At 37.7% G+C, this 25,927-nt stretch overlaps 1 protein-coding gene across 4 annotated transcripts in view; it reads left to right on the top strand.

The window, feature by feature from the left end:
- The window catches only part of ANGPT1 (angiopoietin 1), a 184,405-nt gene that overhangs the window by 81,328 nt on the left and 77,150 nt on the right, over nt 1-25,927 (top strand). For all 4 annotated transcript variants that reach the window (XM_048068717.2, XM_013180022.3, XM_066990654.1 and 1 more), the window contains 3 exons: nt 4,423-4,578; nt 8,502-8,623; nt 19,150-19,382. In XM_048068717.2, the coding sequence (XP_047924674.1) occupies nt 4,423-4,578; nt 8,502-8,623; nt 19,150-19,382 (511 nt within the window). The remainder of the gene's footprint in view (nt 1-4,422; nt 4,579-8,501; nt 8,624-19,149; nt 19,383-25,927) is intronic.

Below are 25,927 nucleotides of genomic sequence, written 5' to 3'. Positions count from 1 at the left end.
TTGCCTGACCCTGAAGAGGTGAGGCAGTGGGACCAAATGGTCATTGTAGGTCCCTTCCAACTGAACTATCCTATGGTAAATAGGTGTCCTGTGGTCAAACCACAGCAATAGGATTGTTTTTCTCAGTGATAAACTCCTTCCTAACCCCTTTGGCTGCCGCAAAATTCAAAGAAATTGTGGTATTCCGTATATTTGAAATTCTTCCAGCTTATTCCCACTAAGGCTCTTTGTGTATCTATAAAATACAATTATCTATATTACTGCAAATGCTGGTTTTAAACCTGACTCCCTGAGGCACTTTGTTGGTATGAGGAGGTATGATCCCCCCTCAGACAGACAAACTGAGAAAGAATAAATGAGCTTTCATTGTTTGCTAGTACAGTATTACTGTACATCTTTTGGTATGGAAAGCAAGACGACAAAACACCTTACAAAAAGTCACTAGTCTCTTGTCTTTCTACTGTTACAAATGCTGTGTTTTATAAGATTAATAGTAGGAGAGGGAAAGCAGTCTATTGTTACTTTAACTTGCATTCTCGTGCAAATGCATTGTATGAAAGCCTAATGTCATCTGGATATCATAGCAGACCTTATGATATAATTACATGGGACCAACAGTATTTGATCAAAGTAAAAGAAAAACCTCTTATTTTATTTATAAGCCATCTGCCACAAACCATTATCATTTACTTAGGCACTAAGTTGCAGTTTCCATTTTAATAGTTCTGTTAGTGTTTGGGTGGTTTCTATGAAGATTATTCAATAAACATTGTCCAGAAAAAGCTAGATACTTTTAATGCATAATCCTCTGGAATGTTTATTAAACAATAACACTGAACCTTCTGACAGTTTTATTTTGGAGAATGTTATAACATTATTATGCATCCCACCAGTAATTCTTCATTACTGAAAACTCCTGTACAATGTTATGAGTCTTACTGAAAGCAGATGCAGCCGAATTAATAACAGGGACATCAATGCACACTAGAAAGCCATACAGTGGGAAGGGTGAGATGGGGGGTAAAGAATGCAGAAAAGAATTCTGTTTCACTTTTGCAAAAAGCAATTGAAATAAGTACGAGTAGTATAAGGATTTGAAAATCCAAATGTACAAAGATTCATCTGAAAAGATATATTTACTGTTTAATGCAGAATATCTGGACAAACTGATTTAACTTAATTATAGGATGAATAGATTTTCAAGAAGACTTAAGACCCTAAGCATTCTTAGATTTACTCCTGTGAATGGGTTTTTGTGTGTGACTTATTTTCTGTGAAGCCAGCATTCAAGGATCTTTTTATCACCTGTTAAATGGATGCTATCCTTGTTAACTAATCACAAAGAAAGCTAAGTCTAAGGTTCAGTAAACTCAATACAAAGCCTCTGAATGAGGCAAGGCTCAGATGAAACTGTGTGCTTTGCCGTAATGAACCTAGTAAATGCTGGTTTCCTGCAATAAAAATAATAGGTGGAATCTTTGCATATTGAAGTCAATGGGAATTTTGCCATTGATTTTAGCAGGGCCAGTATTGCAACCAATAAATCTACCAAGCAAACTAAAAGAACTGGGCAAAGAAAGGAAAGGGAATTAACGTAACAGAACCTCTACATTACTTTAGTCTTCCTTCCACTCTCCCCTGACTGATTGAACAGCTCCTGGTACTCCTAAGATGTGCTCACAGAAACTATTGTGGCAGTTTACTGAACACCAAATATTTACAAAAGCATTTAATGAGTAATTCTGTAACAGGAAAATCAGTTTTGTTGTTATAATGAGACAGTCTCAGATTAAACCACAGGGTGTTTTAGGGGTGAGTAACCAAGGGCAATTGCCCAAGACTGGATACCATGGGGAATGTGCTAGACTACAATATGCCTCAATCTATGCCTGTGTTCCTGCTAGGCAAAACTTGCTGCAGCTCCACACAGATGCAGTGATATACTTCAAATGTAAATCTTTCTGTAGTTTTAGCAAAGTAACAAGCAAAGCATTTAGTTAGAATTATAAATATGTTTTGTCTTTTTACATTTAAATCCTTTTACCCATTTCTTTTTATTGATGTGTGAAATTTTCTGATTTCTGATGTTTAATAAGTATAGCCACTATATTTTTGCACAGGTTTTCCCAGACATCCATATCACACATGCATCACACAGCCCACATACAGTAAGTGAGGCAGTTTCGGAAAGCTGCAGACTAACAAATCATGTACTGCACAGCCACAACACTTATGTGCTATGGCCCTATGTGAAAAAAAGAAGACAACAGATATAAGGAAATTTATGATGTGTTGGTATTTCATCATGGGCGGAACTTGAAGGCCAAATAAAATAAAACTTGTGTTTTATCAGGAGCTGAATGCTGTGAGAGAAATTTGAACTTCTTGTTCAGGTGTTCCAGTATCTGAATCAGAGTGTGGAGAAGAGCAACCATCCAGTTTTCTGGGGTTCTTCCACAGGGGTTATTTGCAACCAAGGAATATGTAGAAATAAAGTTACTGGTTATAAAACCACCAAGAAACAAAGGATGGCTAAAAATACAATATCTGATGTAAAAGAGAGATACAGGCAGAATATTTCTGAACATAAAAGCATGGCATAGAAATATGATAGATTTGTAATATCTCCCTTGAACTAGCTTAATATCTGTAACATCTCAGTAATAAACTACAACAAAGCAGTGAACTTACACTGGCAGTGGAAAATGGAGACATCCACTGCAGACTTTGGTTTGCAGAACCTAGAGCTTTCTTTGGCTGTTAACTCTCATTTAAATACTTATCAGGATATTCAACAATAACTTGTCCCCACCAATTAAAACGCTCTGCAGGTTTCTAGCCCAGAGTGGTCACCTGAGAATTCAAGCAAACATTTTTGTGGTCTGCAACTAGGACTTCTACTTTGTTTTTCACCATCATGTGTATTAAGCGCTTCGTTAAGTGCTTCTCCAAAAATGGGCTTAAAAAACAAACAAACAAACAAACAAAAAAACAAGCAAACAAAACCAAAAAATAATTAAATAATTTACTCATTCAGAAAATACCTTACAGTGTGGCAGTGCTCTTTTTCTGTTAAAATGCTTTTAAAACTAATAAGAGGTGCACATAAATGATCAAATTTGTAAGAAATCTCTTGTAAGCTCAGCTGATGTGGCTCATCAGAACATCTACAGTAGTTACCCATCAGCACAGGAATGCTTACAGATAAGATGAAAGTAGCCCTTCCTATTAATCACACACTGTATATCTGACTCCTGCTTTCTTCAGTCTTTAAATCAACTCCATCTGGTTCTTACTATTTAGCTGTGCAGCTTACCTTTCATAGTGAAACATGCTTACTGCTGCAGAAGCAAGTTCAACATGATTAAAATTATTAGGTAAAGAGTGGTTGCTTAAGTCTGGAATCAGCTAACAATAAAAAAAAAACATGATCAGCCACAAAAGGAAACATAGGACCAAGTCTTCATTGGGTGTAAATTGGCTGAACTCTTGCTGATTTCAGTGGAATGTATTGCAGCCAATGTCCCAAGCCACTTTTCTCTGTGTTAATACTTTGTGGAGCACATCAAACAAGATGCCAGAATAACACTTAGATGTGTAAGAAACAATCTCATCATAATGTAGACTAGTCATGGATTTTTAATCTTTTATGGCAGAGCCAGGGCCTAAGTATCTAGAAGGAAAGTACTCTGCCTATGTTAACCAAAGCAAACATAAGCAAAAATTGTCCCTTCCTTGGGAGTGCTCGGTTTATTTAGAGAGTCCTAATTCAGATTCTTTTCAACTGAATGTAAAAGTAAGCCAAACAGTATTGAGACAATACAAACAAAGGAACAAAGTAGCTTTCTATGTCTTTTGCTGAACAACTTCCTTCTCTTATTCTCGTGACACTGTCTCGATTCCTTTACAATTTTGAGGACATAGCTACACTAAGCTGCTTTCACTGATGAGTTTGTGGAACAGTATGTGAGAATCTAACCCAGTAACAAATCATGTTGCTGAATGACTGTGAGGAAAGGTAGGTAAGATCTCTTCTAGTAAGGACTCACAAGCATGTTACAACGCACCAGTAGGATCTGGAGTTTCCCTGTGGTGAACTTTGCTCTTTTGGGAAGGCATTTTGGAACTGCCATGACATCTTTACCAGAAATACTTGTTACGATCTTGACATACATGGAGGCAGGCAGGATCTGGTACAGCTCATACCAGCAGGCTGTGATACTTGGGAAAACATGGGGACTCAGAGACTGGAAGGGGTTACCCAAATAGTCAGGTCCATATTCTGGTCACAGGGTCAGCAGAACTCCCCCTGAAAATGTTGAAATTTCTGCCTTTGGCAAGAATGCCAGCTATGCATCTTTATGTCACCAGAAGGCCTGAACAGGTAAAAATACCACAGCTACAACCCTTTCTGTTTTACAGCTTGAGAACTACATTGTGGAAAACATGAAATCGGAGATGGTGCAGCTGCAGCAGAATGCTGTGCAGAACCACACCGCCACCATGCTCGAGATAGGGACCAGCCTCCTCAGCCAGACAGCAGAGCAGACGAGAAAACTCACGGATGTTGAAACCCAGGTATGTTCCCGAAGCAGTTTCCTAAAAGCTGTTAATTGCAGAGAACTTTCGCCACCCTCCTTCTTTTCTAATAAATCACCAAACAAAACTTTTCAACACAGGGCTCCAAGAAACATACACACTCTGTGTTTATTGGTACAAACAGCAGTGATGGCTGACACTTTTTATGTGTCTGTCTTTGATTTCATTTGGTTGGCATATTTAGCTCTGTGTGTGTAAGGCAGGCTCGACAGGCCAGGAAACTAAATCATTTGACTTAAATAACTATCTCAGTTACCAGCTGTGAATGATATAAGTGTCAAGTTAAATAATGAGTTTAAGGCTAAAATAGAGCCTTTCTTCTCCATTATTATTTGCCTCTATTATTATTATGAAATTTGTTTACTTTCTACAAGGTGTTTCCAGCTGAAATGTGATGTAAATCAGTAGCTTTTACACTGTGGAGAGAGAGGGACAAGCTTCTTTATAAAGCACTCTATATCTGTTATTACTGTGAAATTGTATAATATTGCATGAATTTAAAGAGCTATCTTCATAAGATTCCTAGCACCAAAATCACTTATTTGGTTCAAATGGCAAGCATATCACTGTCATAATGCAGAGTACAATTTCATATTGGGCTTATTGCAATGATATGTACAACTTTTTGCCTTTTGACTACTTCTATCAGTTTAAGATGCATACTTGTTTTTCCAGTTTTTGCTGAGTTCTTCTTGATCTTCCTAGCATGTGCTGTGTTACCAGCTGAAATGCATTCGCTGCTCATTTAAAGTGCAGAAATTAACTCATTGCATATATTTGGTTTGTTTCAGTAGCATGTGTACTTCTTGAGAGATAATAATGCTTTTACTCACGTTTACAATATCATTACCATGTTATTATGTAACTGCACTACAGCACACTGAAAAACAGCAGCAATTATGAAAGACAGATGCTTTAATTATCTCTAGATAGGAATGATAGGTACAAGCTGTTGCTACACTGCCTTATGCAGGTTCCTTTTTTTCCTTCATCTCAGTTAGCAGACCAACTAAAGTAACGTGTTAAGCTCTAATTACCACAAATTTGAAAAGATGGCATATTGAATTATGAGACCTACATAGTTATAAGTGTTGAGTACTCATTTGCTGTTCCCTCATCCAAGCAGGTAACTTTCATTGTCGATGTCTCACTTTCCCATTGAGGAATCAGTTCATGGTAGAGGCACCACTAGCAACTTCCTCCTTCTTCTGTACTTATAGCTGAAGAATTTAAAAGATGCTTAAGTTACCAGTGGGTATCCACCTTGCTGCAGTCCTGGCTCTGACTTCCAACTCAGTGACAGCATCTCCTACCTTGCCCCTCTCAGCAGTGTCAGAAAGTCCTTGTAGCCCCTGGCTCTACTAGTAATCAGAAAAGAGTGGTGCAGGTGGCTCCAGAAGGTGAACTGCTCCTGTTGGCAATGATGGAGGTAGACAGTTGCATGGCTGTGGTGGGTTATGACCTTGGCTGATTGCCAAGGGACCACTAAGCCACTCCTCTCCCTCAGCAGGACAGGGGGAGAAAGTAAGATAAAAAAATTGTTGGTGGAGATAAGGACAGGAGATTACGCACTAATTACCATTACAGGCAAAACAAAATCAACTTGGGGAAGATAAATGTAATTTATTGCCAACTAATAACAGATTAAGTTAGTGAGAACTATCAGTGTGGGGTCCCTCTCACGGGATACAGTCCTTCATGAACTCCTCCAACGTGGGTCCCTCCCACAGACTGCAGTTCTTCAAGAACTGCTCCACCATGGGTCCATATCACGCAGTGCAGTCCTTCTGGAGTGGACTGCTCTAGCACAGGTTCCCCACAGGCTTCAGCTCTTGCCAGACCTCCTCTCCCAACATGGGCTCCTCTCCACGGGCTGCAGTTCTCACCAGGAGTCTGCTCCTGCATTGTCTGTCCATGGGCTGCAGCTTCCTTGAAGGCACATCAACCTGTTGTGGCATGGGCTCCTTCACAGGCTGCAGCATGGATAACTGCTCCAGCATAGTCCTACATGGGCTGCAGAGGGACAACCTGTGTCATCATTGTACTCTCCATGGACTGCAAGAGAATCTCTGCTCCACTGCCTGTAGCACCTACTCCCCTTCCTTCTTTATTGACCTTGGTGTCTTCAGGGTTAGTTCTTTCACTCCTCTTTCCCAGCTACTCTTGTACAACATTTTTAACCTTTCTTAAATATGTTATTACAGAATCACAACCAGCATCACTCATTGGCTCAGCTCTGGCCAGTGTTGGGCCCCTTTTGGAATAACATGGAACTAGCTATGTCCAACATGGGGCAGCTAGCTCCTGGACTCTTCACAAAAGCCACCCCTGCAGCCCCTGTGCTGTCAAAACCTTGCCACATAAACACAGTATGTTGGCAAAGATGTGAAGGTCCGCAGGATATAAGGTTGAGAAAGACAGTCCATGATCTCTTGCCTGTAATATGTAGTACTTGCAGCACTTGTAGTACTTGTAATACTTGTAGTATTACTGCCTGTAATATGTAATATTCATACCAGAACAAGGAGACTGATGGACTCAAGATACAGAGCCTACTGCTCCTTAAATCTCGCTGAACCCTCCCAAATACTTATCTATCCAAAATCCCAGTTTCCCTTTAGACTTTCTTTTACACCTGAAACTGCACTGAAATCTTGTAGGCTGCTCCACAGATGTGTACTCTTAGGAAATCTATAGGTGCCTTCCTGTCACCTTTAACCCTTGCCAACCTTTGTAGTAAACCATCAATTCCTGCCAGGTCCCTCTGAAACTGTGGTGATGATGTATCCATCTCAAACAACAAAAGAGCTGCATACTGATCAATTCCATTTTTTTTCAATCACTGTATTCTATAAAAAGGACAATTCTAGTTGCTCTGTGAGCATCAAGAGTTTCAGACAAAATTAAGACACTATGTAGATCGAGAGGTGTTTTTTTTTTTTTTCATGTTCTGTAACGTAAGTTCCTATTAGGCATGTATGAGAAAATCTTACTATATACTAAATAATCCTATGATGAGACTGATTCTTGGCTTTTCCAGAAAGGTCTGATAGGTTCCATTAACATTAAAGAGGAATCATGTTCAATTCCAGAAGTGATTACATCTCAGCTGCCGTTAGTACACATAGCTATGAAAACTATTTATACATACTTGTCCAGACTTTATATAATGAAAGATGATATACCAGCAAAATTAACCATCATTAATTAATGATATTGCTTTTTTTTTTTTTTTTTTTTTCATTTTTGAACTATTTAGTTAGCATCTATTCCCTTTCATCTAGTTGAAAGTCTTCTTTTGGTTTGATGTACCTCCTAAAACTTGTGCTATTAATACAGACCAACTCCAAGGTGAAAGACAATTGCATAAAGCAATGTTTAAGATCACAGCCTTCATCTTCTAAAAAATCTGTGTAAGAGGGCAAGTAGCGATAACATACGCAGACACCAGACTTCTGCCAACACTACACAAGAGAGATCTCAGGGGAAAGCTAAAGTAGGAACTCCATCCATAAAACAGCGGATTCAACACTTTGGCTTGAATCCAAGTGCTCTTGCACTCTTCTGGTTTAAGCATGCTTTGTAGGAATGCATGTTTGAAGCATGCCTCTTGTTCTTCCCAGTGAAATGAAGCTTATTTGGCAGTCACCTTTCCCTCTTCTGCTAGCCTAGTATTTTTCTACAGCAAACAGGGTGCCAGACTATCAGCTGTTGCATATCAGTGTAGCTTGATTGAGTTAATTTGCACCAGTTGAGCTGCTGAGGTTAAAAAAGGATTTAGAAATCAAGGTCATTTCTGACAAATCATCAAATCAGAGTGAAATGACTACATTAATGTTTATGTTGCTATAGCAACACAACCAGGACAATATAAACATTAATGTTTCTAATTTATCCCTAAGGTGTTAAATCAAACATCCAGACTTGAAATTCAGCTACTAGAAAATTCACTGTCAACATACAAGCTAGAAAAACAGCTGCTACAACAGACGCATGAAATTCTGAAAATTCATGAGAAGAACAGGTAAGAATGAGTAGTTGATCTCTTAAACTCTTTCTCTATTCATCATAAAGTGGTCTGTGCATACTTTGTTCCAAGCAATCGATGGAATAGAAGAAGCAAATATGGTAAGTACAGGTAATATTTATGCAATGATTAAAAGAGCTAGGGTGTGAACTTACACTGTGCTAGCTCCTTATGACAAATGCAAGTTGACTTTTACTGCTTTTTGTTTGCACTGTAAGTTCATGTCTCAATTTGTTTCATGACAATTCAATCATACGACTATAGCTTCTGCTAGTGAAAAACAAGGATAACTTGTATGCACGTTTTTAAGCAGACTAGAATAAATTTTGATATCATCACCTAATTTAAAAATCTATACAAAACAGAAAATCTTCAGAAGTGCATCTAAATTTAATGAACACGAAGATCCAAGAGGAATCTCTCTCTTTAGACTAAGTATAACATTTCATTCTGTATCACATTCATGGAGCCATGCTTTATTTAGAAAATAAGTGAACAATAAACACGTTGGATTTATGCTGAAATTGAAGAGAGGAAAAATAAAAATACACCAACTCTTCAGCAGCACATAACTTACCAAGCTGTGAAGTTTCCCTTTCTGTGCTACAGTATTTTCGTGATTCCTGCAAAGGCCATGGATTCAGCATTTGTGAGGCTAACTTCATACATCAACAGTGGCTAAGTTTAGCTCCTAAACTGGGGTGCGTAGCAGCTGATGCACTGACAGCACACCCAAACCATCCAAACAAGTAGCGCCACAAGGATCGGAGTGGCTGAACCAGTCTAAAGCCCAGGTTTGGGCACCTCTCTGGGAATACCTGAAACCCCTGCACTTGCAGCCTGGTATCTCAGAACAGGGGTGTGCACAGGGGGATGGTTTGTCAGAGTTTGTCTCTGATGTTCCTTCCTCCTCATGCTTTTCCCTGGCTCTCAAAGGGTTCCTTCCCTTGGACTGCAGTCCTTCAGGATAAGATTGCTCGAGTGTGGTGTCCTCCATGGACTGCTGGGGGACAGCCTACTCCACCACTCTCTGCGGGCTGCAGGGGAACTTCTGCTCTGGCACCTTGAGCACCTCTTCCCCTCCTTCACTGACCGTGCTTTTTGCAAGGCTGTTTGTTTCACATTTTTTCCTCACTGCCATGTGGTGGTTTTGCCTTTTCTAAATATGTTGTCCCAGAGACACCACCAGCATTGCTGCTGGGCTCAGATGTGCCCTGCTGTGGAACTGGCTGGAGCTGGCTGTATTTGGCATAGGGTAGCCCCAGCCTCAAGGGCAGCCCCGGCCTCTTCCTACAGAGGCTCCATCAGACTCCTTCCCTCAAGCCCCATGTCCAAAACTTGGACACAGACACCCAATGCAGTGGCGTAAAGCCATCTCCTTTCATGGTTGCCTGTCTAGAGACCTGCTGTCATTATTGCTGTCTCTGTAACAGCCATGTTTAAGCAGGGAGGCTCTCTTCTAGAAAGAATAACTGTGGTGTAAGTCTGACTAGAACAAAGGTTCGCATTTCCTGTGTATGCTATAATTGACACTGAAATAGAGCAAATGACTTTGTATGTGAGGTAGATACTGAAGCAGCCTGTACGTGCAAAAGGTGTAGTGGATTCGTTAAATTGAGATCAGATTGTTTGCCAAAAATGCCGCTGCTGGACGTGAATCAGCAGCGACTGAGGTGGAACGACTTTTCCCTGGGTTATACGTGAAGCAGACTAACAATACCATGAAGCTGCTGGGAAAAGAAGGCAAAGAACCACATAGTGATGACAAATAGAATATGTCATTATAAAGAAATGTGTTTAGCTGAAAAGCTGGTAAAATAATATACAGTGAGTGCTATTGGTTATGAAAACTGGCAGTTTACAGCTTATAAAACGGGTAAGATTAAATAATTCCCCTAAATGTTTGTGGGTGGTTTGTTTATTTGTTTGTTTCATTTTTTTATTTCAATTTTGAATTGACCCAAAGATTTGTTTTTAAGTAAATACTTGTATTTTTATCTATTGTAATCTATTTAGCATCAAAATTTTATTGACTGATCAAGAGACTGAGTCATTTATGTGATGCTTTGTGTACTTAATCTGAGTTTATTTATCTTAGCAACGTGTCAGGTTGTAAAGCCATGTCAGTAAACAACTAAGTTTGACTTAAATTGACCTTTGACTTGACTGACATTATGATGAAATGATCTATGTCATGATAGTATGGTCTAGCTTGGTATTTAGGAGGAAAAGGAGATGGGGTATGTTAAAGAGCAACATTTAGTATCCAGTTGTTTCTCTTATAAGTATAGGTATATGTGTTTCATTATAATGAAGCAAGAACCTAGCAAAGACTTTCCAGGTTTCATTGCTATCTGTGCCCTTGGGACTGATAAAATTAGGGAGAGGACAGTGTCATGATTACAGCAGCTGATGATTCATATTTTAATGTATCATCATCTAGTCCTAACAAAAAAACTGTGTAATCTTGGTCTTGTAAGGTCCTGATCCTGTAATCAATTATGCATATGTCAATTTCACTGTGGGACAAATCTTTAAGATCACAGGAGATAATAGGTTAATGAACGTACCAATGATTTTAGCTTGCTTAAATTTAAACATTGTTTAAAGACTACCTGATGGTGGTGTTCAGTAGTTGTCTGCAGTTAAAATGTATAATATCAATATATATATATGTAGAACAATCCCTCTGTATAACATCATTTTCAAATTAATAAATTAGAGAACTCCTTTTATCCATGTTGCCTATATGGACTGTAAACATTTTGCAAAGAGCCTTTCTTTTCAGTAGGTGGGAATGAGTGCAGGAACTGTTATAATCCAAAATGTAATCAAAACAGATTGTGTACTTTGGGCAGATCATTTCTATCTCTGTGCTAAAATTCCCTCCATATAAAATAAAGATCCTAATCACTTTCAAAGAACTGGAGTTTGGATGAAAGAAATGTAAAATATTATAATAACTGATTGCTGATATACTACAGTAATTTGTATATTATCCTGAAATAAAATGAGCACTGCTTATCAACAGGGGACCAATGCATGGTCTAGAAATATATCTATTCTTGGCCTTAAATGCTTTACTTCCTGCCTCTGCTGGGAAGAGTGGCCAATTTTTTTCTTTTTATCCCACTGAAGTGAAAGATATTTCATAGCATAAGTAGAGTAACATTTGCCCCAGTATCTTGTTTTTATTGAATGCTCTCATGCCATAAATAATTTATTCTTGTGGGTTCCCACCCACTGTAATGTAAATGGTGGTTTTACACTGCGATTTTTTTCTCCCACAAGAGCTTTTTAAAAGCTATTTTAATTTATTCTTGAAAGATTTCTCGGCTTAAGTGCTTGAGTCTTTTTTTTTTTTTTTTTTGGTGTACCCAGCTGCATTTAACTTACTGTGTGCCATTTATTTTAATATGCAAGTGTGGAAAATTTTTCTGTTTCATTTGAGTGAATAAAGAGGAGAAATATAATGTATTCTGGATCTTCCAGCATTAAGCAGTGGAAGTGAAATTTAAACATAAGTAAGTTTTAACTTGAATTTGCAGAAAATCAAACTAGACTAACGGTCAGTACAAGAACTATCGTATCCTAAGGCGTATACTTAAGAATGATGAATTACCATTTGACTGTGTAAAAGATGAGGAAACACTATATGAGTTTTATTTGTAGATGTTGCATGTACTGAAAAAGATAATCATTTTTTTCACTACACTTTTGTGATTGCAATAGTGAGTCTCAGTAACCAAATATTTCACTGGCCTTTAGGAATATGGGGATACTTTTTTTTTCTTTTTTCTAAATGTCCTTAAACCAATAAGACCACCTACTTAAGTATCAACAGTCAATACATAACAGTAAAAGGAAAAATTCACTCATATGCAAGCAACTACAAAGCAGCTATCCTAATGAGAAAATATCATTCTTGTAGTCAAATGTGTTTCTCTACCTGTTTATCTTCCCATATGTACTTAATTCAAGAAAAACATATATGTACAACCAAAGAAATTTTTCTAATGTGACGTTCCTTGTCTTTATTTATTGAAGAGCTCAACGAAGTGAATGGTTTTATCTGTATTTCTAATAAATCCAGATTTCTTAAAAGATTATATTAATGCAAAAGATGTCCATCTCTACGATCTGGTCTATATCCTTTTCCCACATGTCTAAACTGAAGTCTCTGAAAACAAAGATTAAAAAAAAAAAATCTTAAACTGCCATGGTCTGGAATGGATTAGTGAATAAACTACATACCTTATAAGGCAGATTGTCTAAACCAGACTTCCTTCCTCCCCTGAGAGCTACAAGAGTGCTTTCTACATGCTCTACTTCATCACCTTTCAAAATGATAGTATTTTTCACTGGAAATTATTCTTTGACTTCTGTACTGGCTTTCTACTTTCTTCAGTGTTATCAGAGGGCTTTATCTGTATCAGATGGACACAGCATAGTTGCACCAAAGCATCCCACTGGCTTATATCCTAATAAAGGTAACATAGGGGTAACAACCCCTTGCAATGCTACAGGCTTGGGGCAGAGTGGCTGGAAAGCTGTGCAGAGGAAAAGGATTGGGGGGTGCTGATTGATGCTCACCTGAACATGAGCTGGCAGTGTGCCCAGGTGGCCAAGAAGGCCAACAGCAGCCTGGCTTGTGTCAGGAATAGTGTAGCCAGCAGGACCAGGGAGGTGATCGTCCCACTGTACTCTCCTCTGGTGAGGCCGCGCCTCGAGATCTGTGTTCAGTTTTGGGCCCCTTACTAGAAGAAGGACATCGAGGCCCTGGAGCATGCTCAGAGAAGGGCTACAAAGCTGGTGAGGGGCCTGGAGCACAAGTCCTGTGAGGAGTGTCTGAGGGAACTGGGGGTGTTTAGTCTGGAGAAGAGGAGGCTCAGGGGAGACCTTATTGTTCTCTGCAACTGTCTAGAAGGAAGGTGTGGGGAGCTGGCGGTCAGCCTCTTCTCACAGATAACTAGTGGTAGGACTAGAGGGAATGGCCTCAAGTTGTGCCAGGGGAGCTTTAGGTTAGAAATTAGGAGAAATTTCTTCTCAGAAAGAGCAGTCAGGCATTGGAATGGGTTGCCCAGGGAGGTGGTGGAGTTACCATCCCTGGGGGTGTTTAAGGAAAGGTTGGACCTGGTGCTTAGGGACATGATTTAGCGGGCGACATTGGTGGTAGGGGGATGGTTGGACCAGATGATCTTGGAGGGCTTTTCCAACCTTAATGATTCTATGATATCGTTTGTTGAAAATACATTCCCAGCTTGAAAAACCTAGTGGAACATGGTTACTTTTGAGGAAAATTAAAGGGGTTTGTTATTGTTTCATTATATTTAAATGTCTTCTAGCTAATAATTCCAAGGAAGGAGTCATTGTCCAATGGATAATATAATATTTAGCCATGTTAACAACATCTGTTTTTCATAACTTCATTCTGTTCCCCACATGCCTGATTTTGCCCCCCAAAAATTGAAGGCTGCATTATAATACTGTACATGTATCTGTGTGTGTGTATATATTTGTGTGTGTGTGTGTATGATTCTTTGAGTAAATAGTGATTTATTTGTATTGTATTGTAGTTCCCATGACTGCTTCATCCGTCTATGTCTGTAATGCTTTCAAACCCATAGGAAAATTATGCGGTAAATTTGCAGTAAAAGAGAGACAGTCACTACATCATGTCCATGCCATTTTACTGGAAAGTGTTATCGAAGAATGTTGTACAACAATTTCAGTCAATGTTTACAGATTGATTAATTGGTATAGAGACAGCCTTGTTTTGGCTTTCTGTATGTTTTTATGTCAGTAACAGTTGTTAATGAAAACTAGTAGAAATATTTTCACTTTAAATCTGCCTTCATAATGCCTCTTTAAAATTTTGATAAAATCAATCAGCAAAGTTAATTCTTTGTGGTATTTGGCTTTTAGAAACTATTCAATGTGGAAAGAAGAAAGAGAAAATGGAGTAGTCTGACAACCATTTAAAAAATCTAAACATCTCTGTAGCTGATTTCAACATGTTAAAAATGTATCAATTAGTTTTCTAGAACTTTTTATTATTTAAATGAGCTACAATATGTATTTATGTAACAATAATACATATGAAGATTTCTGGCCACATTATAGTCAAAGGCCATAAGAACAGCTTTTCTCATGCTGTTTAAGGATTTCTTCCTTTTGTAACAGGCCAGTACAAACGTCTCCAATCTATGTGAAGCTTTTGCTTGTGTTTGTTAGAGCTTTGAGCAAAGGTTTCTCACTGATTCTTAGTAAAACAAAATGAAATACAGTTGTTACAGATTTCTCTCAGGAATATAGGGAGTGGTCCTATCCTCAGGACTTACTCTTATCTGCTGTAGATTTGTGGATATGAAAAGATCATTGCACAAATGCATATGCATTCCTTAAAATAGCTTCGTTTTGCAGTTTATAATAACAAGACTTTTAATCTACATAGAAAACTGTAAAGGAACCATGTGCTGTGACACTCCCATCTTTCCACCACATGTTGTTGACACACCACTCATAAATATTAGGATGTATTATTGCTAAAGCTGTAAAACATCTGCTTGCTGTCTGTCTCTGTAGACGCCAAACAGGGAAGCTCTAAACATTGTCAGCTTCTTCCTTCTTACTTGACATGGCCAGTGTTGCTACAAATAAGGCTGTCATCACCACAGGTTCACTTACTGTGGTCTTAAGAAGGCTACGGTGGGAAACAAATAACACAATGTGCATATTGTGGCTGTCAGACAGTCTGATACATTAAATCATTCAGATATGGAAATAATTTAGATTTGGACATGCAAATTGATCATGCCTTCTAGACCTTTCACTGTCTTTGGTGCCCTCCTTTGGACACATTCTAATAGTTTTATATTCTTCTTATATTGTGGAGCCCCACACTGCACACAGTGTTTTAGGTGAGGCTAAACCAACATTGAGTGTAGTGGGGCAGTCACTTCTTTTGACTGGTTAGCTATATTGTGCTTGATGCACTTAATACTGTTGTCCCTTTTGGATGCCAGAGCTCGTTGTTGACTCATATTGAGCCTACCATCAGCCAAAACTCTCAGATCCCACCACAGCCACTTGTCCTCCAGTCTGTACAGACATCCAAGATTACAGCATCCCAGGTGCAGAATCCAGCACTTGTTCTTGATAAATTTAATATGGTTGGTAGTTGTCTAGTGCTCTAATCTATCAAGATCTCTCTGTAAGGCTTCTCTCTCCTCAAGAGACTCAATGGCTCCACCTAAGTTAGTGTAATTTACGAACTTAGTTTACACTCAACTCCTGTATCCAGGTCATTGATAAAAACTTTGAAGAGAACTGGTCCTAAAATTGAGCCCTGGGGAACACCATTAGTGCATGGTCACCAGCCTGATTTACTATTACCCCGCCACCCCATTTACTATAACTCTTTGAGCCCTGCCATTCAGTTGCTCACCCATCATACTGTGTACATGTCTAGCTGTATGCTGGAGATTTTGTCTAGAAGGATACTGTGAGAGATACTAGTATCAAAAGCTTTACTGAAGTCCAGAAAGCTCACATCCACTGCTTTCCCTTTGTCCACTAGATGGGTAACGTTGTCATAGTAAGTAGGATGTTACACCATGCTGTGGCCACATCTAGCACCCATTCTATCACAGACTGTGTCCAGGGGCCATCTTGTTCCTATTCAAAGTTCATTAGTATAACTTAAAGTGTATCAGAAAAAAAATACTTTCCATGAAAATGCTGATAAATAAAATATTTCAGCATAAAAATGCTGAACTGATAAAATTAACATAGAACTTTTTATTTTGTTGAACAATTTTTTATGACTAAAAACAATTCCATCAGAACATTTTCATCCATTCCTGCTAACTGCACTAATTAGTCTTACAAAGCTCAAAGACTTACACACACACACCAAAAAAAAAAAAAAAAAAAAATCCAGAGTATAAAGGCATTGTGTTTAATGTTAGAGTTCAAGCGATGCAAAAATTAGCCACAGGTCTGATAAGGTGTTAAAGTAATTTATTACCTTTGGTTTTAATATCTAGACTTTGTTTTATATTGAAACGTTCTATCATCAAATTCCAACTCACTGAATCTTGTTATGCTTTTGTTACTAATTAATGAACCTTTTAGAATGAAATACCACGTTTCCTCTTGCATTTGGGAATGAAGCTGACCCCAAGAAAAAGTGTTTTCCATTCCCATCCTTTCATTTTTTCTTCCCTCTTTCTCAGATACTTGTGATTTTCACAGAACTAGGTATGTTGATCTTGCAAAGTATATTTTCTTCAGTATCTATGTAAGTAATGTAAGTCCCACATTTATAACATTTCAGAGAGAGATTTGCTGTTTAGTATCCTTAATTAAAAAAAAAAAAAAAGGAAAGAAAAAAGTTTTATATTACTCTAGCTTGTACAGCAAATCCAGGGCCTGAATTTAATCTTTACATTGTTATCTTTTGTAACAGCTCATATTAAGGTTTTGTGATATCTAGTAGAAACAACTCCATATGGATTTTATTACATTCTTCAGTTAGGTTAAATGACCTGAAATTATGCAGGCATTTTGCCACTGATCTATTATCCAGAAGTAAAAACAAAGGTGGGGGAGAGTGCAAATAAATAAAATCTAAGACTGACTTGGACAGGAAGCGGTTTGTTGGGAAGTTTGTAATCACCAGTTGGTTTATGGGCATGAGAAACACCTCTTTTGGCACATACAGTAGAATTACTGAAAGAAGAAAGTAGAAGAGGGGATGAATTTATTTCTTTATCTAATATTAATAAAATCTTTCTGCTAAGCTCCCACCTGTGGTTGTTTAATATTGATGGACAGCTAAGCAACACTATGCCGTTCTTTCACTCCCCCTCCTCAGAAGAAAATAGGATGAAAAAAGCTTGTGGGCTGAGATAAGGACAGAGAGATCACTCAGGAGTTACCATCATGGGCAAAACCGACTCAGTGTAAGGGAGATTAATGTAATTAATTACCTATTGAGAACTGAGTAGAGCAGTGAGAAACTAAAATCGAATTAAAAACACCTCCGCATCCACACTCTTCTATCTCCTGCCCCCCTGAGCAGGGGAATAGGAGGTGAGGTCAGTCTATAGCACTTTGCCTCTGCCCCTCCTTCACGGTCCCTCTCTGCCCCTGCTCCCCGTGGGGTCCCTCCCACGGGATGCCGTCCTGCCCGAACTGAGCCTGCGGGGGCTGCCCACAGCCAGCAGCTCTTCAACAACTGCTCCCACACGGCTCCGTCCCACGGGGTCCATCCCCCAGGAGCAAACTGCTCCAGCACGGGTCCCCCACGGGCGGCAGCTCCCCCCAGACCCCCTGCTCCTGCGTGGGCTCCTCTCCACGGGCTGCAGCTCCGGCCCGGGGCCTGCTCCTGCGGGGGCTCTCCATGGGCCGCAGCCTCCTCCAGGCCACATCCACCTGCTCCACCGGGGGCTCCTCCACGGGCTGCAGCGTGGAGATCTGCTCCGTGTGGGACCCGTGGGCTGCAGGGGGACAGCCTGCTCCACCAGGGGCCTCTCCACAGGCCGCAGGGGAACTGCTGCTGCGTGCCTGGAGCACCTCCTGCCCTCCTTCTGCACTGACCTTGGGGTCTGCAGGGCTGCTTCTCACTCCTCACTCTCCCAGCTGATGTTCCACAGCAGGCTTTTTTTGTTTGTTTGTTTGTTTGTTTTTTTGTTTTCCCCCTTTCTTAAATCTGCTCTCCCAGAGGCCCAACCAGCATTGCTCACTGGCTCAGCTCTGGCCAACAGCAGGTCCCTTTTGGCACAGCTGGAGCTGGCTCTGCTCTGACATGGGGCAGCTGCTGGGCTCGGCCCACAGAGGCCACCCCTACAGTCCCCTGGCTATCAAAACCTTGCCATGTAAACCCAATTCACCACAACAGTGTCAAAGCACTGGCCTGAAAAAACTTCTTGTTCAAGGTTGACAGATTTTATCTATGAAATGTGAAAACAGATCCCACTCACATGGTATACCATCATTTCCCAGTTTCACACAGCACATCAAATGGTAATTTTATTGTGGGTTTGATGGCACTCCATAGTTCCTAACACTCACTTTCTTCCATTCAGTTGTAAGGCCCTTCACAGTGTTCCTTAGTTTACCCATTTTTATTTCTCTCTGTCGTTATTGACCCATCCATAATACCATTGATGTCCTCTTCAATGCCCTGCTCTTCTCCTTCCTTTGCCCACTTTTGGCTTTTCTACATGAACTTATATATAAATGTGTCATATGCCTATGCACTTGGATGAGTATAACAACTCCATGCACATTGTTCTAAGTACTAGTGTATGAAAACATCTTAAGTAGGACCCTTAGAGATCAGTAATATTTGGCTGCTTGATGGAGAAAGTCAATGGGCTGAATTAGTAGAAGTGACACTTTTAGAATAAATAATTTATGTACTGAGTTCTATGGTGAAAATAAAGTATCATTGTTTTCTGTATTAATAAATATGTTGGCATGAAATAATATCGACTGATTGTTTTATTTCATTTTAGTTTACTTGAGCACAAAATTTTAGAAATGGAGGAAAGGCATAAAGAGGAGCTGGATACTTTGAAGGAGGAAAAAGAGAATCTACAAAATTTGGTCACTCGACAAAGCTACATAATCCAGGAACTAGAGAAACAGTTGAACAAGGCAACAACCAATAACAGTGTCCTGCAGAAGCAGCAGCTTGAATTGATGGATACAGTTCATACGCTAATCACCCTCTGTTCCAAGGAAGGAGGTAAGAAAGCTGAATTATAAAGCATTATGGGTACTAGGAAATTTCTTCTGAAGGGCCATATTTTTGGAATGGTAGAACTAAATGAGCTTATTCCAAAAAGGAAAGGACATGGAGGTACTTAAGAGACATGTGGATGTGGCGCTTAGGCACATTTTTTATTGGTGGGCTTGGTAGTGTTATATGATGGCTAGCCTTGATCATCGTATGGGTCTTCTGCAACCAAAATACTTCTATGATTCTATGATTATAACTGAGAATCCACAAATCTGATGAGAATCCACAAATCAAATAAGATTCAGACAGTGCTGAGGCCAACCCTTTTGCTAACATTCGTATTTGTTTTTCTAAATTTAATATCATTGAGTTACTATACCATGGCCTTAGCTGATGTTAGCCACAGTTGCATTGGCTTCACATTAGCAATACTGATTTGTTCCTCTGAGCGTCTGTCTCCTGGTGGGAGTAATCTGACCAACTGTGGGTGTTAACTTTATAGGTTTCTATATCTAATTTACTCTAAACTTCCTTTACAGTCACTGGAGAGAAAAGAGTGCTAAATGAAGGAAAGTAACCTAAAATTCTATACATGTATAAGTGTTTTGAAGTTGGTGAACTCAGATGCAGGCATGTATGATGCTGTAGCCATTCAAAAAATAAATGTCTTCTATTGAATTAGTTTTTATTTAAAATAAGGTATCATATTTCTTCCTTCTGCCTGCTTGATTTTGTTTGTTTGTTTCTGAGTATGTAAGGCACACTAAAAACACATAAGAGAGAAATAACTTCTGAAAGAATGGGTTGACAAATCATCTAGGACAATTCTCCTCAAGTCTCCCTTTGTTAGTAAACACATTTCTTATAGACACTGAGAAATAAATCCAGGTGGGATTTTAGTTTTCAAATGAAAAAGACATTTCTCATTTGTCTCAGGAAAGACGTTCCTTTCATCAGGACTGTCTAAAGGAAATGGCAGAAAGGGATAAGTGATGAATGGAGATCACTGTGAGGGATGGAAATGGGACAATGAAAAAAAAAAACAACACAAAACAAACAAGCAAACATAAAACAACAGTTCAGTAACTACAAAAAAAAAATAACAGGGCAAAGTTAAATAGAATAGAGAGAAGAAGAGGTGTAAGGGAGAATATAAGAGGAAAGGCTAAGATTAACAAGTAAAAGGGGATTAACTGCTGTGCCTGATATGCCATGTAGAGGGTTAAAAATAGAAAAGAAAGTCAAGGAAAAAAAAACTGAGATGCATCTGAGAAGAGGTCATCAAAACCCTTCTAACAGAGGGTACAGAATAAACATGGAGAGAAACCATAGACATAAAAGTTCTGCCAGTCATTCAGTGAGTGTGGATGAAAGAGGTCTATGTAAAACCTTGCATAGCACTCCATGAAGCACATTTGCTCATTGTAATTCTAGAGCTCTAAGTGCTATTAATGATTTTAAAAAATTAAAAATATAATAATACTTTTCACCTGCATTGTTATTCATTATTTGGTTTGAAAGTCAGAACATATTTTATCATTCACAGTATTCAGCTAAAGGCAGTGTGGGTTTGCTGTCTACTGTATATTCCCATGCAACTTGTGTGGCTTAAATCTGAAGAGTTCCAGTGACGAGGATTACATCTCCTTCCTTTGGAAGTGTTTCATGTTTGGACCCATGTTGATAGACTACATTTTTTTTCTTTTTTTTTTTTTTCTCCTGATGTCCTGATTCTAAATGTTCCCTTCTGCTTATTCTATTATACAGTTCCCCAGCATTCTGAAGTAAATAACATCCTTCGTAGTAGGCTGTTCTCATATCAGAAGAGAAACATAGTGATGCAATGCAAATCCTTTATTATGTTTTGCGGTCTTTTGGCAAAGAAACCTGGCAACATTTTGTTCAGGGTGTTCTAATAGAGCTCAGGAGTATTTTAAAATTAATATCAGTATGAAAGATATATTATTTTCATACAGAGATATAGTGCGAGTTCTTTTTAAGGCTAGAAAAAGATTTTCCAATCATTTTGAATTTGATTCAAAGGAAAAAAATAAAAATAAATAAAAATAAAAATAAAAAATAAAAATAAAAATAAAAATAAAAATAAACATTTTTTTCCTAAACTTAGTTTCCTCAGCTGCTTCTTATAAAGATTTTGAATTAGGATTTCAGAAGTGGATGTTTAAAACTGGGTTTCTGGCTCCAAATTCAGGTGATTGAAAACCTGAATTTTCATTAGTGTTTTTATTTCTGAGGAACAGTGGAAGTGAAAATACTCAGCACAGGTAAATGCCTAGATATAATTTTATTTGCCTAACTATAAGCCTTGATTTTGGACTCCATTATATTTTTTGAATTATCATGGTCAGAATTTTCCTTGGATACTTTTATGATAAAATTTAAAGAGAAATAATTGCAGAAAAGTTTCCACTTCCTACGTAAGTCAAGCTAACCAATATTTTTGGCAAGTCCATCCACAGCTGAAGAAGAGGTCAGGCAGCCTAAGTTTAAATAATATTATCTTGGAATACAAGACTACAACAATGAAGGCAAAATAATAAAGCATTATAATAAAAATTACTACCAGCTTCAGTGTATGCAAGTATGTATTGAGAATGGAAGACTCTGCGTGGGAAATACAACTGAAGCTACTCTGAATTCTTAGAAAAAAATATGAAGTTTAATCTTGCACAAGTCTTTAAGTGTGTACTAATGTTCAACACATAAAATATTCTGTAAGGATCGGTATTTATTGGGAGATAGAGAATAGCAAAATGTGATACATAAATCAGTGACACCACTTTTGTCTTATATTGCGTTATATATTGGTCATCTAATTTCATAAGGGATATAGCAGAAATGGAAATGGTCCAGAAAAGAATAGGATAATGGAAATAATTAGAGACCTGGAACAATTTCCTTATGAGGAGAGAGAGCTGTAAAAAACAGAACTATTGGATGAGAAAGAAGGTATGTAGGATGCTGTTATGTAAACATACAAAATAACTAATGCTAGAGAAAAGAGGGACAGCCAATAACACAGAGAGAGATTTTCCATTGATAAAAGATAATAATTGTGTAAAGTATTGGTTGCTAGATATCATTGTGACTGACAAACATTTTTGAATTATTAAAAAGCAGAACTCGTGAAAGGTGGGCTTTTGTTAAAGCCTTAAAAACTTCAGGTTTTTAACTGGTGACATTTATGTTTGAAAGGAAGTGTGACCTAAGCAAGGCATCAAGTCTAAAAGGCCAGATTGTCAAAGATGAGTAACTTATGAAGGATGAAGACAGGAGCTGAGAGGAACTGTAAAATGTAGCTAAACCCAGCAGTATTTTAAGAATACCTTTAAGTACCTTTGTTGGATTTTCAACCATAAAAGTGGAGGTCTGTATATTTTACTTGTATGTGTACTTACTTTAAAAACTATTATCAGTATCAAGAAACCTAAAAATCTCACCCAAGATAAAAGTCACAGACAACAAAATTATGTTCTCCTTTGCATAAGTCACAGTATTCAGACTTTCCCAATACGTGAAACTGATTTTCTTTTTAATTATTATTATTAAATAATGATAGAGCTGAATGACTTTTGAAATCAAGCTGGTGATAATCATTGTTTTTTGATTACAAAATGTAATATAAATTTATTCCAGTAATGATGTCATTGTATCAGAAGATCTATTTTTAGACTAATTAAATAAGTTCAGACACTTTTAGAATTCTACCTGCTAGAAGTCCGTGATGAATTTAGCTGACCAGTGTGGAGATACAGGGCTGACCAGAAACTGCTTTAATTTAGTTTTAAACTCTGAGAAGCTGAGATAACATAGTTCCTACTACTGGATGACAACCCTACAGTATAATCTACTTTGGTACTACAAACATGGCTACATAAATGTTAGGAGGCTTTCTGAAGTACATAAAGGCAAATGAGGAAGACAGAAAAATAATAATAATAATAAACTAAGTAAAAGACACAGAGGATAAAATTTAAAAATATAGATGGACCAAAAGACAAAATCCAGATCCTACTTTCAGTGTCAGTTTTGGTACAGACTGATTTTGAGATGGGGGCCACCTGTCAAACACGATTTTTTGGAGAGTTCAATTTCCAAAATACCACCCACCTCTCTTCTATTGTGAGTGATTCTAGGATTTCAGTTGCATGTAATCCATAAAAATAGAAACTCTTATAAGTCACTCAGCCTACAGAGTGTCAAACATATGCAGTATACCATGGGGACTCACTTGTCTCCATTTTTCCATGTGTCTATGGCTAAACAGATATGTGACATTGTTTATGTACATTTTAGGCAGGGACAACAATCTTGGCAGGCTGTCAATAAATTTCTAAAATAGAATTTATTAAAAAAGCTGTGCTTTCAGACACTAGCCTTCCCATTGAAACAATTTTTTGGTATGTTAAAAAAATTAAGTAACTTTTTAGAAATTAAGCAATCTGCAAATTCAAGTATAGACAAATGCCTGAAACATTTACTTCTTCACAAAAGAAGAATAAAGAAATAGAAATGTTGAGTTGAAGGCTTAATTAATCACCACAGAGATAATGTAGACCTCCAAGGTTGTAGAAGTTCTTTTGCTATAGAAGATAACAAGAGTAGTATAAAGGCCCTTGCATTCTATTCAAAAGTCATCAAATTTTTGTGATTATTTTCTTAAAACTGTTCATTCCTCATACTGCTTTGAGGATTATTTGTCTGAAGATGCATAAACCATTTTGGTCTTGTGAACCTGAATGGAAAACCAGGTAATATTTGCTCATCAATAGCCTTCTTGTTTCTATTCATTCTGAGATTGTGCAGTTCTCTGGATGAAAATATTATGTTTGGGATTGCGTGTAAATTTCTAGAGTTTTAAGAACTCCAATAAAAGTGATTCACTCCCTCACTATTAACTAGTATTATAAGTACTTCAAAATATGAAAAATAAAATTTCTATTGACTTCAGCACATTGCTGTCATCATCAAATAATAAACTTCTAACACAGTAAATAGTACATGACAGACTTTCTAAGCTTCCACATCAGAAAAATTATTTGTGAAAAGTGTATGTAGTGCTACATAGGCAGTCATAAAAATATGACTCAAAAAATTTCAAGGAATGGACTATAGATTGTTTTAAGCAATAGATATCATCATCAAAGAAGCATACACAAGTGCAAACTAAGTAATTCAGAAATTGCATTGGTCCAGTGGGAAATTATGTTTAAAGCCAAGGGTCACAAAATGTGCTCAGGCCAAAGTCACATCTATTTTCAAATACTTTTTTTTTTTTTTCCAGTAGAAGAAACTTGATATAGAATGTCTACTGTGTTAATATTCATTTGCATAACTTAAGAGAGCTGCCTCAGTGTTCCTACCCACAGCATAAGGGAATTTAAAATTTCAATGGGGAAATATATTTAACCATACACTTACTGTCCTTTTCACGGTTTGTTTTATATTGTCTGTCAGAGTGCATAATAACGTACCTTGTTAAAACGTTTGGTCTAAACTTGTATACTTCAGCAGACTAATGGAACAATACAGAAAGTTTTGTAATGAATGTCTGGTTTTGTGACCTCCTAGTAGGAGAGAAATGAAGCATTAGCTTCCTCCTGAATGCAGACAAGAAGCTAAGCTTAATTCTCAAAATAATAGACATATATGCTAGGAATTTACCTCCCCAGAAGTGCCTGTTCAGTTCATGAAGTAAATAACTTTGTTAGTGAGTCTGACATTTCTTAAAAGGTTCAAATCTCCTGGGTTATGGGTAGCTTTCATATTTTAGAAAATTCTACGTATGAATAGAAGTATGTCCAAAAATGTATTCATAGAATACATACTTTAAAAAGACATAGCAATTAATTTACTCAAAACATTATACTGTAAGTAGTCTATTCCATTTCTTAAAATATGGTTGTTATGATGTTAAAATTTATGCTGAAATGAACAGAGTGAGAATAGAATGAGAACATCAAAGAAATGACCTGCAGGTTACAGACACAGGGGAAACTCCATTGACATTAGGAAAATTACCCCAGCGGAGATGCTGGTCTACTTCATTAGCAAGACTTCAAAGACATTTTATATAATACAAGCCAGTATTTTAAAAACAGAGGGAGAGAGAAAAAAAAAAAATCCTAGTCAGAATCCCAAGATAGAATTACAGATTCAGGTGTTCTGAAAGAATATTTTAAGTCTTAATATTTGAATTGTGTTCAGCAAAGCAAATTTTCTGTATTATATTGATTAAGTTATATATTGGAGTACAATAACTAGACTATTTAACACATTAGATGGTAATGTAGAAAAGTAAAGTTGTATAATACTGTTCTTTGTTTTATGTGCACAGAGAAAATAATCCTGGTATTCATTTGAGATATATTCTGAGGTAACCATTTCTCTAGCAATGTCTTTTCATCCCTTAAGCACTTGTCTCCTTTTTGTACCTCATCCTTAACATTGTTAGTTTGTTGTTGTTGTTGTTTGTTTGTTTGTTTTTCATCATGATGTAGCATAACTCACAAGGCAGGAACCTTGCATAT

Source organism: Anser cygnoides, chromosome 2, assembly GCF_040182565.1.
Source record: "Anser cygnoides isolate HZ-2024a breed goose chromosome 2, Taihu_goose_T2T_genome, whole genome shotgun sequence".
NCBI lineage: Eukaryota > Metazoa > Chordata > Aves > Anseriformes > Anatidae > Anser > Anser cygnoides.
The sequence above is the reverse complement of the archived record's forward strand: the minus strand, read 5'-3'. Positions and strand labels throughout refer to the sequence as shown.